Source organism: Lissotriton helveticus, chromosome 6, assembly GCF_964261635.1.
Source record: "Lissotriton helveticus chromosome 6, aLisHel1.1, whole genome shotgun sequence".
Taxonomy (NCBI): Eukaryota; Metazoa; Chordata; class Amphibia; order Caudata; family Salamandridae; genus Lissotriton; species Lissotriton helveticus.
The window spans coordinates 1,413,467,850-1,413,482,211 of record NC_136067.1 but is presented as its reverse complement, the minus strand read 5'-3'; the positions used below and the strand labels follow the sequence as shown (position 1 = coordinate 1,413,482,211).

The 14,362-nt window shown below is 46.7% G+C and overlaps 1 protein-coding gene across 1 annotated transcript in view; it reads right to left on the bottom strand.

The window, feature by feature from the left end:
• SOS1 (SOS Ras/Rac guanine nucleotide exchange factor 1) overlaps positions 1–14,362 on the bottom strand; it is a 780,124-nt gene that overhangs the window by 413,073 nt on the left and 352,689 nt on the right. The window contains exons 11-12 of the mRNA XM_078649204.1: positions 12,713–12,794; positions 5,276–5,398 (exon numbers count right to left, since the gene is read on the bottom strand). Coding sequence (XP_078505330.1) covers positions 5,276–5,398; positions 12,713–12,794 — 205 coding nt within the window. The remainder of the gene's footprint in view (positions 1–5,275; positions 5,399–12,712; positions 12,795–14,362) is intronic.

The window sequence follows — 14,362 nt, the reverse complement described above, 5'->3', positions numbered from 1 at the left end:
GTTGAGTTTGTCCGCTCTGGCGTTCAAAGAAACAGCCAAATGTTGAAGCACCAGGGAAATGCCCTGTTGTTCCAGCCAAATCCAGAGAGTACACAACCCCACACCACCCTGTTTGTTGCAGTATCACATGCCAGTAATGTTGTCCAGCAACACCTGAACCAGCCTTCCCTTGATGGACAGTAAAAAGGATTTCAGTGCCAATCAGAACGCCCAAAGCTCCAATAGGTTGATATGGAGCCTGGCTTCTGCAGGAGACCAGAGTGTTCTCAACTCCACCTATCCCAGAAGGCTGACCCATTCCAGAAGAGACGCATCCGTCACCACTGTGAGATCTGGGTGGGGAGGGGAGAGGCGTCTGCCTCTGAGCCAATTGCAGTTTGTCAGCAACCACTACAGGTCTTTCATAGTGTCCTCCGATATCTGAACAAGGTCAGTGAGATTTCCCCTATGCTGTTCCCACTGGAACTTCAGGTGCCACTGCAGAGACCTTATGTGCCATCTGGCATGGTCCACCAGCAGGATGCAGGAGGCCATGAGGCCAAAAATCAACTTAGTCTCACTGAAATCCAGTTAAGAGGCTGAAATATTTGTGTCATAGCCTGAATATCCTGGACTCATTGTTCGGGAGGATAGGCCCGAAATAGCAGCGTCCAGAACCGTGCCGATGAAAGGGATCGTCTGAGAGGGAATCCGGTGGGACTTCGGCACTTTGATAGTAAACCCCAGCAAATGAAGGAGGTTCGCCGTAGTCGGGAGGTGGGAGACAACTGCTTGGGACGAGCCCACCTTCAACAACCAGTCATCGAGATCAGGGAAGATGGAACCCCTGATCTCCGCAGATGGCCTGCAAACCCGCCATCACCTTGGTGAACGCCCGCGGGACACAGGTGAGGCCGAAGGCTGGCAAGGCAAACTGAAGTTGCTTATGGCTTACCGTGAACTACAGGGAGCGACAATGGGAAGGCAGGACGGGGGTATGAAAACAGGCATCCTGCAAGTCCAGCGCTACCATCCAGTCTCCTGGGTCCCGGGCAAACAGGACCTGAGCAAGGGTGAGCATTTTTAACTTCTCCTCTTTGAGGAAATATTTGAGGGCTCGGAGGTTGAGACTAGGACGAAGGCCTCCGTCCTACTTTGAAAGCAGACAGTAGCGGGAGTAACAACCACAGCCTATTTCTGGCCCGGGAAACCTTTATATAGGTCACTTGGCCATCACCACCCCTTGTTGTAAATAATTTTGTCCACCCTAAGCGTGGAAGGGTATACTCAGATGTGAGTCCCTTGCTCATTGCACCATCAGGATTCAAGCAAGCCGGGCCGAAGACGGCTGAAATGCCAGAAACCGGTCCCCGGAAGCTTGTTTCCTTCCCAGTGTAAGAATTGGCTTTTGTAGTCTGGTCTGCCCTGTTCCCATGATGCACTGGGCCAGGGACAGACTAATTTGCATACAGCCAGGTTCTGAAACTGGGATGGTGCAATGAGCTAAAAAACGGTGTTGGATCTAGCCCTGATCTCTTGACTGGGTGAGAGTACTCTGCTTAATTCAGAGACTCTGTCCATCACCACCCCTTGTTGTAAATAATTTTGTCCACCCTAAGCGTGGAAGGGTATACTCAGATGTGAGTCCCTTGCTCATTGCACCATCAGGATTCAAGCAAGCCGGGCCGAAGACGGCTGAAATGCCAGAAACCGGTCCCCGGAAGCTTGTTTCCTTCCCAGTGTAAGAATTGGCTTTTGTAGTCTGGTCTGCCCTGTTCCCATGATGCACTGGGCCAGGGACAGACTAATTTGCATACAGCCAGGTTCTGAAACTGGGATGGTGCAATGAGCTAAAAAACGGTGTTGGATCTAGCCCTGATCTCTTGACTGGGTGAGAGTACTCTGCTTAATTCAGAGACTCTGTCCATCACCACCCCTTGTTGTAAATAATTTTGTCCACCCTAAGCGTGGAAGGGTATACTCAGATGTGAGTCCCTTGCTCATTGCACCATCAGGATTCAAGCAAGCCGGGCCGAAGACGGCTGAAATGCCAGAAACCGGTCCCCGGAAGCTTGTTTCCTTCCCAGTGTAAGAATTGGCTTTTGTAGTCTGGTCTGCCCTGTTCCCATGATGCACTGGGCCAGGGACAGACTAATTTGCATACAGCCAGGTTCTGAAACTGGGATGGTGCAATGAGCTAAAAAACGGTGTTGGATCTAGCCCTGATCTCTTGACTGGGTGAGAGTACTCTGCTTAATTCAGAGACTCTGTCCATCACCACCCCTTGTTGTAAATAATTGTGTCCACCCTAAGCGTGGAAGGGTATACTCAGATGTGAGTCCCTTGCTCATTGCACCATCAGGATTCAAGCAAGCCGGGCCGAAGACGGCTGAAATGCCAGAAACCGGTCCCCGGAAGCTTGTTTCCTTCCCAGTGTAAGAATTGGCTTTTGTAGTCTGGTCTGCCCTGTTCCCATGATGCACTGGGCCAGGGACAGACTAATTTGCATACAGCCAGGTTCTGAAACTGGGATGGTGCAATGAGCTAAAAAACGGTCTTGGATCTAGCCCTGATCTCTTGACTGGGTGAGAGTACTCTGCTTAATTCAGAGACTCGGTCCATCACCACCCCTTGTAAATAATTTTGTCCACCCTAAGCGTGGAAGGGTATACTCAGATGTAAGTCCCTTGCTCATTGCACCATCAGGATTCAAGCAAGCCGGGCCGAAGACGGCTGAAATGCCAGAAACCGGTCCCCGGAAGCTTGTTTCCTTCCCAGTGTAAGAATTGGCTTTTGTAGTCTGGTCTGCCCTGTTCCCATGATGCACTGGGCCAGGGACAGACTAATTTGCATACAGCCAGGTTCTGAAACTGGGATGGTGCAATGAGCTAAAAAACGGTGTTGGATCTAGCCCTGATCTCTTGACTGGGTGAGAGTACTCTGCTTAAATCAGAGACTCTGTCCATCACCACCCCTTGTTGTAAATAATTCCTGGCGGAGCAGGGCAAGGTGATCCTCCATCAGCTGATCGTAAACTGGAGGCATGGATGGAGGGTTATCTCGAAGGGGCGGGAGTAGCCCCTTCAGACTATTTCCAACACCCACCTGTCCGAGATGATGTCCAGTTGGTGATAGAATACGCCATCACCACCACCAATGGAGGGACATGAATGATCCTGGAGGATCGGAGTAGGCGGGTTTTCTGGTGGAGGAGGGGATCGTGGATTGGCTCCACTACTGGCCTCCTGACCCCCGGGGTCGGGGTGAATCGCGCCTGCAGCCCTGCAGAGGATGCTGAACTTGCGGGGCTCTCTGGCTGGAATTGGGTTGGCACGGTTGGTAGCCCCTTTGTTGCCACAATACGAGTGAAAGGCAGACGCAGGCTGGGATGCTGCAGTGAGGCCCATGGACTTGGACGTAGGCCACAAGCCCTTAAAACGCTTATGAGCCGCATCTGCTTTGTCTCCGAAGAAACTGGAGCCATCAAAGGGCATGTCCATAAGGTTAGCCTAGACATCCCTTGAAAAAACAGACATCCTCGGCCAGGCGTAGCGACGTATGCCCACCATTTTAGAAATCGTTCTGCCCAGTGAGTCTGTCGTGTGACCGGCAGCGGTCTGGACCCAGGTCCGGATACAGGTCCGGAAGGAAGCCTTGGCACCTGAGCCGAAGGTGCAGAAACCATGGGGACTCCTTCATACGACCCTGCGGGGCCCAAGGGCATGCCAGCAGGGTCGGGCCGCCCAAATATGGCGCACGTGGCATTATAAAATTCCTTAAGTTGGGCAGGGGTCACTCCCGGCTCCGGAAAGGGAGGGAAATGCAGAGAGACACAGGCACCCGCTCTGCAGAGCGGGCCTTGAATGTTGCGGTTCCTCCATCTTGTTGCACGCCGGCAGGGTGATGTCGAAGCACGTTTATTCTTTTTTTTTGTGATGTCTCTTACCTAATCGCGACGACTTGGAGGAAGAGGACTACAATCCTCCAGAGCGGTGCTCAGACTTTCCTCTCAACGGAGATTGAGATAGATGGGGCAACCTCTGAGACGCTGGGCCGTCAGTAGCTTTAGGGACTGCTTCCTCAAAGCTTTCGGCACCATGGCGTGGCACTCAGAGCACGACTGTCTCGTGGTCGCGCTCCAGGCACCAAAGACACACCAAGTGGGTGTCAGTGACCGACATGGCACAATGACAGGCGACGCATGACTTGAACCCCAAAGTCTTCTTGCTAGACATCCCTAGCACACCAAAAGGAGTCGACAAAAGGTCGAAAAAGTCAGTCAAAAAATGACAGGTGGTAAACTCTCTTCAATGGATCTGCGCTGGTTGGCACGTTAAGAAAATAATTGACAGCGCGCCGGAGTGGCGGTTATGTTGACGACGCGGACGTCAGGACGACTAACACAACGCCAACAACATCACGCGGAGTCGACCAACGCCATCTTCCGGTGCGCAGCGGTACGGCTATGAAAAATCTTCCAGATCCAACCGGATGCCTGAAAGTTCAATGGTAAGGTATCTGCGGCTATGTGTCTCTATCAGATCCCATAGATTAGAACAGTCAGTTTCTTGACTTAGATTGGAGGTTTACCCACTCTGTCTAGCCAGTAGTGTTCTGGTGCCAACCTGCAGTGACAAATGGCAGTTATGGCATCATGGTACTAGTTACCATCAAGGGATGGGTAGGGCCATTACGTAAGATTCTAATTCTATTCCATCTAGCCCCTCCGTGATGTTACTCTAGCTTGCCTGTACGGCAGGGCTGCCAATCCACTGATGTATGGAGGCCCGTTCAACTTGTTTACCACAATCTGAATCTTAGAAGTATAGAAAGTCTCCCCCATCCTCAGCACTACACTGTCAGGTCAGGCAGGAATTAATCCAGCAATTCTGTGAGCACCCAAGAGAACCACTAACCGCACCACTACCAATATACAGGTCTGGAACACTTCACTGCTCGGCCCACAGGTCGTGCCTCCCAGCAGCAGGGGACACACTACCAAACAACTGTATATGGGCATTCACACCCAATGAGCATGTTGGGCTGTTCCAAGCTGATTTTTTTCTCCATAAGTCTTAAGCCAGCAAGAGAAAACAGCACATGGACATGTGAAGAATAGCTTTCTGAATAAATCAAGACGTGTTACTAAACTTAATGATGCAAAAACTCAATTAGAACTAAATTATAGATTTGGGCCAAATCATTTACAAAGCCTGAAATGGTCAGAATTACAAAAAGAAAGGTATTAAAATGATTTTCATTCTTGTGTGAGAAGAAATGCACATTGGAAACTTACCGCAACTGTACAGGCTGGACATATTCTTTCCTAAACCTTTTCAGTTCAGCACTGAGAGGCTGATCTCCATTCTCCATCGCTATTCGATCAGCCTCTGTCGGTTCAGGCTCCGGAATTTCAAACCTAGCATAGAGCAAAACTTTATCAGAAATAAGGTATGTGTATTTCCCCTAGGTAAATTCACTGAATTTTAATTATAGCATATCAAACGGTGAAAATGAATATAAGTGATTTGAGTTGAGGGACAAATTGTTGTCATCAAGCAACCTACTGATTTCTAACATTAGAATTTTGAAGACAAAGACACTTCAGCTCTTTAATTGGCCTGCAACCCACTAAAGGTGAGGTTGTATCAAATTACATGACGGAAGTAAGGGTGGATGAAGTCTTTACTTTGTTCATAATTTGTGCACTTTTGGCACTACAGGCTATTTTGTTGAACGTTTACAGCCCACACTTAATCTATATAAAATATTCTCATTTTCAGTCTGTTAACAAGTGCACGGACATAAAATCTGTAAACCTCTTACATAATTTGTCAATCTGACTGAGGTACAATGGGTTATTTCTGCCATTATTCAAAGGCACAAATCTAGAGTAATAGAACACAAAACATTTTTACGTATTCAGTGATTTAAAACATGTAATAAACTTCTATCCAACCATCTGATTAAGGAGTAGGATTTTTATTAATAACTCAAGATGTCCAAGTCACTCCCTTCTAACCCCAAAATTCGAAAAAAGTGAGATACTGTGCTTGTTACTCTGCATTGTCAATAAAGCAATTCAGTAATTCAAACACTACATACCTGATCACTGTGCATTCTGTGACAATCTAAGTTAAGCACCAACTTCAATATGCCGTCTACCCCCAATTTCAATGTCACTTGACAACATTAAACTATAATCCAAATTATCATATGTTATGTTATGTTATATAGGTATTTGTAGCGCGTGCGACTACTCTTGAGTATCCTGGCGCGGAGCAATACCACATAGACATCGAGAGAAATGACATTTTAGTAAGCCTGATTGAATAAGTGGGTTTTAAGGAGCTTTTTAAAGCAGCTAAGGTCTCTGGTGTGTCTGAGTGGGAGGGAGTTGCAGAGGGTGGCTGCTTTCACCGAAAACGATTGACCGCCCAGCCTGGTTCGCCGGAAGCGGGGGATTGCCACCAGACGTTGGGAGGCCGACCTAAGGCTTCGGCTGGGGATGTGGAAGGCCACTCTTTTCGAGATAGGTGGGGCCAGTATCATGCTGGGCTCTATGAGTAAGAACCAGAGCCTTGAATTGAACTCTTTGGGCCACCGGCAGCCAGTGGAGTGCGGCCATTTGCGATCTTATGCTGATACGTCTGGGAATGCCCAGCAGAAGTCTCGCGGCCGCATTCTGGATGAGTTGCAGCTTGTTTAACAGAAAGGAGGGAGAGCCCAAATAAAGAGCGTTAGCATAGTCTAGGCGGGACAATATGAGGGCTCTAGCGACCGTCTCTTTGGCCGGCTGGGGCAGTAAAGGAAAGAATCTGCCCAGGGATTTAAGGGTCCTAAGGAAGATACCCGTCAGTCTTTTTATGTGCTCTGAGAACCTTAAATCATCGTTAAACCAAATGCCCAGATTCTTGGCTGGGCCGGCTTCAGAGAGGGGACGGGGGAAATCAGGAGGCCATATTAATTCTGTAAACTGGGTAGGAAATTGGCCATATAGTATTATCTCAGATTTTCCCTCGTTACATTTAAGTTTGGCTTGGGCCAGCCAGGTAAATACGGCCGCAAGGCATTTTTGTGCCGCATCCGTTTCTACTTTCGAGTTACCCCAGGTGAACAGGAGCTGGGTGTCATCGGCGTAGGCCATAATTTTTGCACCCAGCTCCTCAGCCAGGTAGATCAGCGGGGTCATATAGATGTTGAAAAGAAGTGGGCTCAATGTTGAGCCCTGTGGGACCCCTGTCTGAACTGACCTGGCTGAGGAGCAGTACGGGGGCATCCAGACTTACTGGGAGCGGGAATCCAAAAAAGACTCCAGCCATGACCACACAGCCCCAGTAAGGCCGATAGAGGCGAGGCGAGCCAGGAGGAGTTGGTGGGGGACCGTATCAAAGGCGGCAGAGAGGTCCAATAAAATTAGCGCCGCTCTGCCACCCTTGTCCATACACTCCCTAATGGCTTCCACCACCTCTACCAAGGCCGTCTCCGTGCTAAAGGAGGCCCTGAAATCAGACAGCCAGGTAGAGCGCCCAAGAATCTTCCACAAAGGCGTTCAGCTGCCGAAAAACAACCTTTTCGCAGACTTTGGCCAGTGCAGGAAGCAAGGAGGTGGGACGGTAGTTGGCTACAATGAGGGGATCCGCCAATGGCTTCTTCAGGAGAGGCAGGAGTTTAGCTTGCTTCCACTGCCTAGGCACCACTGCAGATTGCAGTGACCAATTGACCATAGCTGTAACTTCAGACCCGACACAATCTGCTACTCCCGCTAAAACTCTTGCAGGGCAAGGGTCCGAGGGGGAGCCTGATTTGAGAGATCTCAAAAGAGCAAGAATGTCCGACTGATCAACTATCAAATTGGGCAAGGCAACTGCTAGAAAGAGGGCCGGGCGTCTCAACCAGAGGGCCTGAGGCGGCATCGCTCAAGGCTAGTCCCTCCTCAATGAGCTTGATCTTATTAATGAAAAAGGAGGAGAGCTTCTCACACCAGCCAGCGGATACCGGGATAGTTTTTTGCTCCGTCAGAGGCGACAGAAAACTTTGGACTATGGCGAAGATCTCCTTGTCATTATTATCCGCCTTCATAATTCTAGTCGCGAAATAGGCACTTTTCGCAGTCTTAACTGCGGTATAATATTCTCTTTGGGATAAGTGGAGGTCAGCTTTGGCTTGAGGGGAATAGGCAGCCCGCCAAAGCCGCTCAAGCTTCTTACAGGTCCTCTTTAGCTCTTTAAGCACTGGCGTGTACCAAAGTTGGGAGGGCATCACACGATGGGGGATTTTTGATACGGGTTTGGAAATGGCCTCAACCCCCAGACTGACCCAGGCGTTAAAGAGGTCAACTTGCCCCTCTAGATTACTAGCGAGAGCCATCTGGGAGTGCGTAAGGGCTTCAACCAACCCAGGGATGTTAATTTTTTGTGCTAAGGGACCTGCCAGAGGAGGGGGGTGGCGAGATGGCAGTGCCGTGGCCCAGGAGAAGTTGATCACAGCGTGGTCTGACCAGGTGACCGGCTGGGGGTCTTTAATGACCAGTGCAAAATTGGAGCATACCAGATCTAACACATGCCCGCGGGAGTGCGTGGGTTTGGAGATCCACAGTGTCAACTGAGTTATCCCCAGGAGGTCTTGAAGGCCCAGTGTTTCCGAAGAACTGGGGGAATCTAAATGTATATTAAAATCTCCAAGGAGGAGAAATTTCGGAAAGCGTAACACCCGTTCCGCCAGTGCATCTCCTAGGGAGCTAAGAAAAGAACCAATCTGCCCCTGCGTTCTATAGATCAGGGTTCCCCCTAAGGTAAAATGAGGAGTGAGGATAAAGGAGAAGTCGAAGGCTTCTCCCTCCAGCACACTAATAGATTTGTCACAGGAAAATGCCCACGCTTCCCTGAACACTACTGCGGTGCCGCCCCCTCTACCTGAGGTGCGGTCGGCCCTAGCCAGGCGGTAGCCACGTGGGACCGCCAGTTCTACCACTGGAGCGCAGGATTCACTGAGCCACGTTTCCGTGACAAACAGGATGTCCAAGTTGTTATCTCCAATGAGCTCAAAGATGTTATCGGCGTGTTTCACCATCGAGCGGGCATTGATGAAAGCAGCCTTAATCCGTAACTCGTTCTGGACTTTCGACGGTGGACATGTTAATAGGGGAGGGATGTGGAAGTTGCAGTCCTGGCATTCCCACACCATATCAGAGCTCGGAATGCACCTTTTCAGACCTGTATGTGAACCAGGGTTCAGGGAAAGCAGGGCTTCACGACTGTAGACAAGGGAGCTCAAGATACTTGGGTCAGAAGAGGCAGCCTGACCGGCCCTGGGCTCGGTCCAGGCACGGAAGGGCGCAGACGGGCTTACCTTAGGCGCACCTTCGGGCGCCATCGTCGCGCCCAACCGCTGCGCCTCGGCCAACACATTGTGATAAATATGGGGTAGCGGGATGCGCGGGCTCCTGTCTCCGCCCTCCGGCTTGCTGGGATGTCCCTGATTGGTCGGCCTACCTCCCCATGAGCTCTCCACTCAATCGGCACTCAGCCGTGGTGGACCGGAGCTCGGGATTCGGCGACCAAAGAGCTAGTGGAACAGAGGAGCAGCCTGACTCGCGGACGTCCTCGCAGATGTGGCAAATTAACACAGCGTGTGACAAGGTTCACGATATCTAGCAATTATGCAGTAAAATCACAGCTAAGGGTGAGGGGCAGCCTGAATTTTAAAACTTCTAAAATATGAGGAGCAGCCTAACTCGCTGTCGTCCTCTGTGCAAAAATTCATAATGTGCAAAGTAAGCAGAAGCTGGTTCTAAAATCAATTTCACAATTAATACAATTAATCAGAATTCTAAAATGCAAAGAGCTCGCACAGCGGCAGCAGCGGCTTCTGTGTGGTAGGCCATCATACAATATAATATATTTACAGATGAGCGTCGATGAGGCTAACCAAAATTATGATGCTAAATATTCATTTTTTTCCATAGTGGTGGAACATCCACACATGCAGATGTCTTTCACATAATTTACCCAAGTAACTGGCACCACTGTGTCCCAGTACATTCTGGTTATTCAAATTTGCCCTCTGGTATTCTGGACACCCCCAGTGGATTGTCTCCATTCTTGTAAAGATAAGTAAAGTTTAAATATTAAGCAACATTCCAGGACCCTTCCTACTGAGGATGAAGAGACGTACCCTTGAAACAGTGGTGCCCAGAAAGGTTTAGAATGTCTGGAAAATAATGGGATACTGAAAACAAAACAGACTTGATATCTTAGAATGCATTGTAGTTATACTAATAACAAGTACTAGAAGTACTAGGCTGGAGGTTGGCGGCTCTTATGTTTTGTTTTTGGAGTCAGCAAGAAATTCTTCGACATGACAGGAAGGCCACACCTTTTTTCAAACACTTGTTTTCTTTAGATTGTTTTGAAATATATTTACTTTAAAATTTAAATAATATTATTAAATTAAACATTCAGGGCAGTCTGCAGGTTATCCTGTAGACCAATTCCACAGATGCAAAAGAAATAACTGATGGACGGAATGCTGGACAAAGCAAATATGCAACCCCAGGCACAAGGATCTGGGTTTAATCCATCAATCTTTTGCTCCCACACCACTCCAGTTTGGACCCAGCCATATGCAAATCAGTCATAACCCTGTTCCTTATGGGAACAGTCCAGTCTAAACTGCCAGGCCAGGTCCTCCCTTGACTGGAAACACGCATTCTGGGACCGATTTCAGGGCATCACCCTTCATCAGCCAGCCTAGCTTGAATCCAGTGGTGTAGTGAGCACGGTACCCATTTCTGGGCATACCCTTCCCACTTAGGGTGACATATGCAAAAGAAACAACTCCACATAACCTCCAGCTCAATGAATGTACAGTATATTGTAGATGTGCAATCAAACCACCAGGTCAATTAATGAACCACTGAGTATTCAATCAATATAAAGCATTTATGAGTTATCAGCACTGTAACCTTTAGGCTTACCCTAGAACACGAAAAAAAAAAGTATTTACGATATGCTATTTTTCAAAGGCTTTACAAAACCAAGATTAATACAAGATGTTTAACTATCACTGGCTAGAGGAGACAAGGAGATTCATCAATATGGCTGACCACAAGACAGGAGCAGGGGTACTTCTGATGGGAGACTGTAAGCAAGATAGTTTTCATCTATAACCCTTTTACAGTAGGTTATCGTAAATCAGATAGGCAGGGCCAGGCTGCCAACCACCAGAAATGCAATGCTGTATCTGAAAACCCAACTTGTTATCAGCAAATGTGTCTTTGAAGGTGGTGTAAGGGGATCCCTAAATTCCAAAATCTGCCTCTCTATCTGGGAGAACTCAAGATGCTGAATTTGGATTATTTCACATGGTTCTCAAGAGAACATGTACTGTGATAACTGACAGTGTATGAATGGGAATACTTACAGTCTTTTCTATGTAAACATCCACAAAGAAAAAAATATTACACACCTTGTATTATATGAATAGATTAACTAAAAACACATAATCATACATCAAACATAAGCAACAAATTATTATACTATTATTATCATAATGCAGTCTTTGGCCATAAGTGAATGTTGGGCACCAATTGAAATATTGTCCAAACGTAAAACAGTTTATCCACAATTATGTGAAAACACGAAACAGTTTAAGCAAGATGAGCAAATGATCACATTAGGTGGCCTCGAGGCTGTGAGAAGAAAGATGTGACTAACCGCTAACCTTGGTTACAAACTCACATTATGTACGCGCTTCTACCATTTCGTTGTTGGGTTTGGAATGTTTAGGTTTTTTGGCATTGTGGATGGGAGGCTTTGAAATTTAGACCCTTATGATGTTAAGAGATCCACAAAGGCTTGCGTTCTTATCTTGTCAGACTTTGCATTTCCAACCTTGAGACCTGTTCATGGACAGGTAGTTTACTTGAGTGGGAATTGGAATAGAAAGAGGAGCAGGTTATATTGGAAACATACAGAAAAGGGATGGCATGTAAACTGAATAGAGACTATAGTTGTAGGTCCTTCACAATTATATTTTCTTGATAAAGTAGTTGTAACTTTTGCATCCAATATTAGTGGCTTAGTTTACACCTACCACTAGTGGATCTGATGTTTAGTGCTCGATGACCATCAGCAATGAATTAACTGACAATCATGGCACAATACAGTGAGAAGATACTTGGACAAATATTAGCGTTTCTTAGCAGGAGCTTTGTGGGGAAAGAATGGAAGGTGAAGCACCTCTTGGGAGACAACAGACTTAATGAAGATATGGAAAAAGACAGAAGGGAAGGAGGGAGGAATGCACATATAGCAAAATGAAAAATGAACATCCTAAGTGAGCAATGAAACAAAGGATATAAACAGGAGTTGCAGGGCAAGTGCAGGAGCACATTCTGCTTACTAGTCAACCTTAATAGGCTAAAACTGAATGTTTTAGGACCGGGGAACATAAACTGACTCGTACCCATATGATGCATCTAAAGAAGAACTGGATGTAAGAAGGATTGCACTAAAGGACTAACACTCACAAACAGCACCTTAGGTGATGATAATCTAAACTAATGGATGTGCTCAAAACCCAAAGTAAAAAACAAAAAACACAATAGAGTTACAGTGTAAATGTAATTTTATTTCATGTGATTTTTTCCAAACATGCCATGCGAATGATAAAAGTACTGAAGCACTGCGGTAAAACACCACACAGTTTGCTGTACACTTATGTACAGTACCTTTCTATCAGAAGACTCAGTAGTTCTTGGGGTTTGCAGAACGATCTGTAAGTAGTGAGAAATGTCCGAACGAAATTTGGATCTAAGAGAGAAAAACAAAGTCTGTGACTGGATATGTTGGATGATAACTTTGCTTTGAAGATTTACATCTGCAACCTTGGGACAACTAATTCACATCCTGGGAGATCAAATATACAACTATTTATTATTAGCATCACATCAATGACAAGTCAGCACTGTGTACACCATTTAAACTTCTTACCAGTTATTAATGCTATTCGGTCGTGGGGGTGTATCTTTAACATAAGGCGATCAACTTTTTCAAATGTCTTTCACAGTAAAAGACATTCACTACCAAAGAAAATACATTTAAACAAAAAGAAAAATTGTCTGCAGTAATCCCTTTCGCATTAAATAGGAAAAGTCCCTTTGAAAAATAACTGATGGTGCCTTGGATAAAGTCGCATTTCCATTGATTACTGTGCACCTAGACTTCAATTAGTTTCTCATGAATTTCTTGAGAAAGTAGGTCCACAGTACATAACAAAAACCTATCTGAGAATCAACAATACTTTCATCCCCAAAGCCAGTTCGCCAACAAAAAAAGTAACTTACCGTTGTCAATTATCTTGCTGGTGGATACTGTATTTACCTGCAGATTCCTCACTTTTTGAATACCCCAGGTGCCAAATTGGATCCGAAAACTATTATAGCTCTCCTTTGCCGTTAGGGACCTTCTGATTACATCTCATGGATTTCATGGTATTTCCTCAGAGCCAAAAATACCCACCTCAATGCATCCACATTGGTTTCCCATTCATTTCTTCCATGGGGTGAGAGGCAGACACAATAAATAACATCAATTAAGGTAGCAGAGGGCAGCAACATATTTGGAACCCTGTACTAAGCCCTATGACCAGCCTTCAGAACGTAGTAGGGGGTGGGATTGGTGAAGAATCTGCAAGTTAATAGAGTATCCACCAAAAAGGTTACCAGGACAAACTACATTTTTGTTCTGAAGAATGCTTTAAACTGCAGATGCATGGGTTAGAATAAAATACCTTTGAGGCATGTGCTCCTCCATCGATCACAAAGTCTAGTTCTATGCAGTGTTCTTGGAAATCACAATGCAGTCCGCCAGATCTCACTTGTGTTGAAACCCCTGCTCCAGAGGCAAGACAGCAGAGCCCATATGAGCACTGTGTGTGCGTGACTTCAAGCTTTTTCCTGAAATATCGAAATCTTACCTTGGATGTTCCGGATCCTCTGAGGAGGAAGGAAAGCCTAGAGCAAATTTTTGTCCAGTATTGTCACAACAAAAGGAGGAGCTGAGAGGGTTCTAGGTGAGAGTTGGGCACACTGATAGATAAGCTCATGCTCAACAGCAGACATGCTGTTTCCTGCAGGTGGCCCGACACACACTGCATACAAACTGGCTTTGCCCAACCACTCTTTCAAGTATGGGAAGACAGATGCAGACCTGCCTAAATGGGTCACAACCACTGACAATCACCTTTGTGAAGACTCAAAGTGCTGATGCCAAACTAAATGGCCAGACTACAAACTGATAATAAGTAGGCCCTACCCAGTACTTAATTTATAAAAGTATGAGTACCGGTACCCAAAGCTCTCCTCCAGCTGTGGTATTGA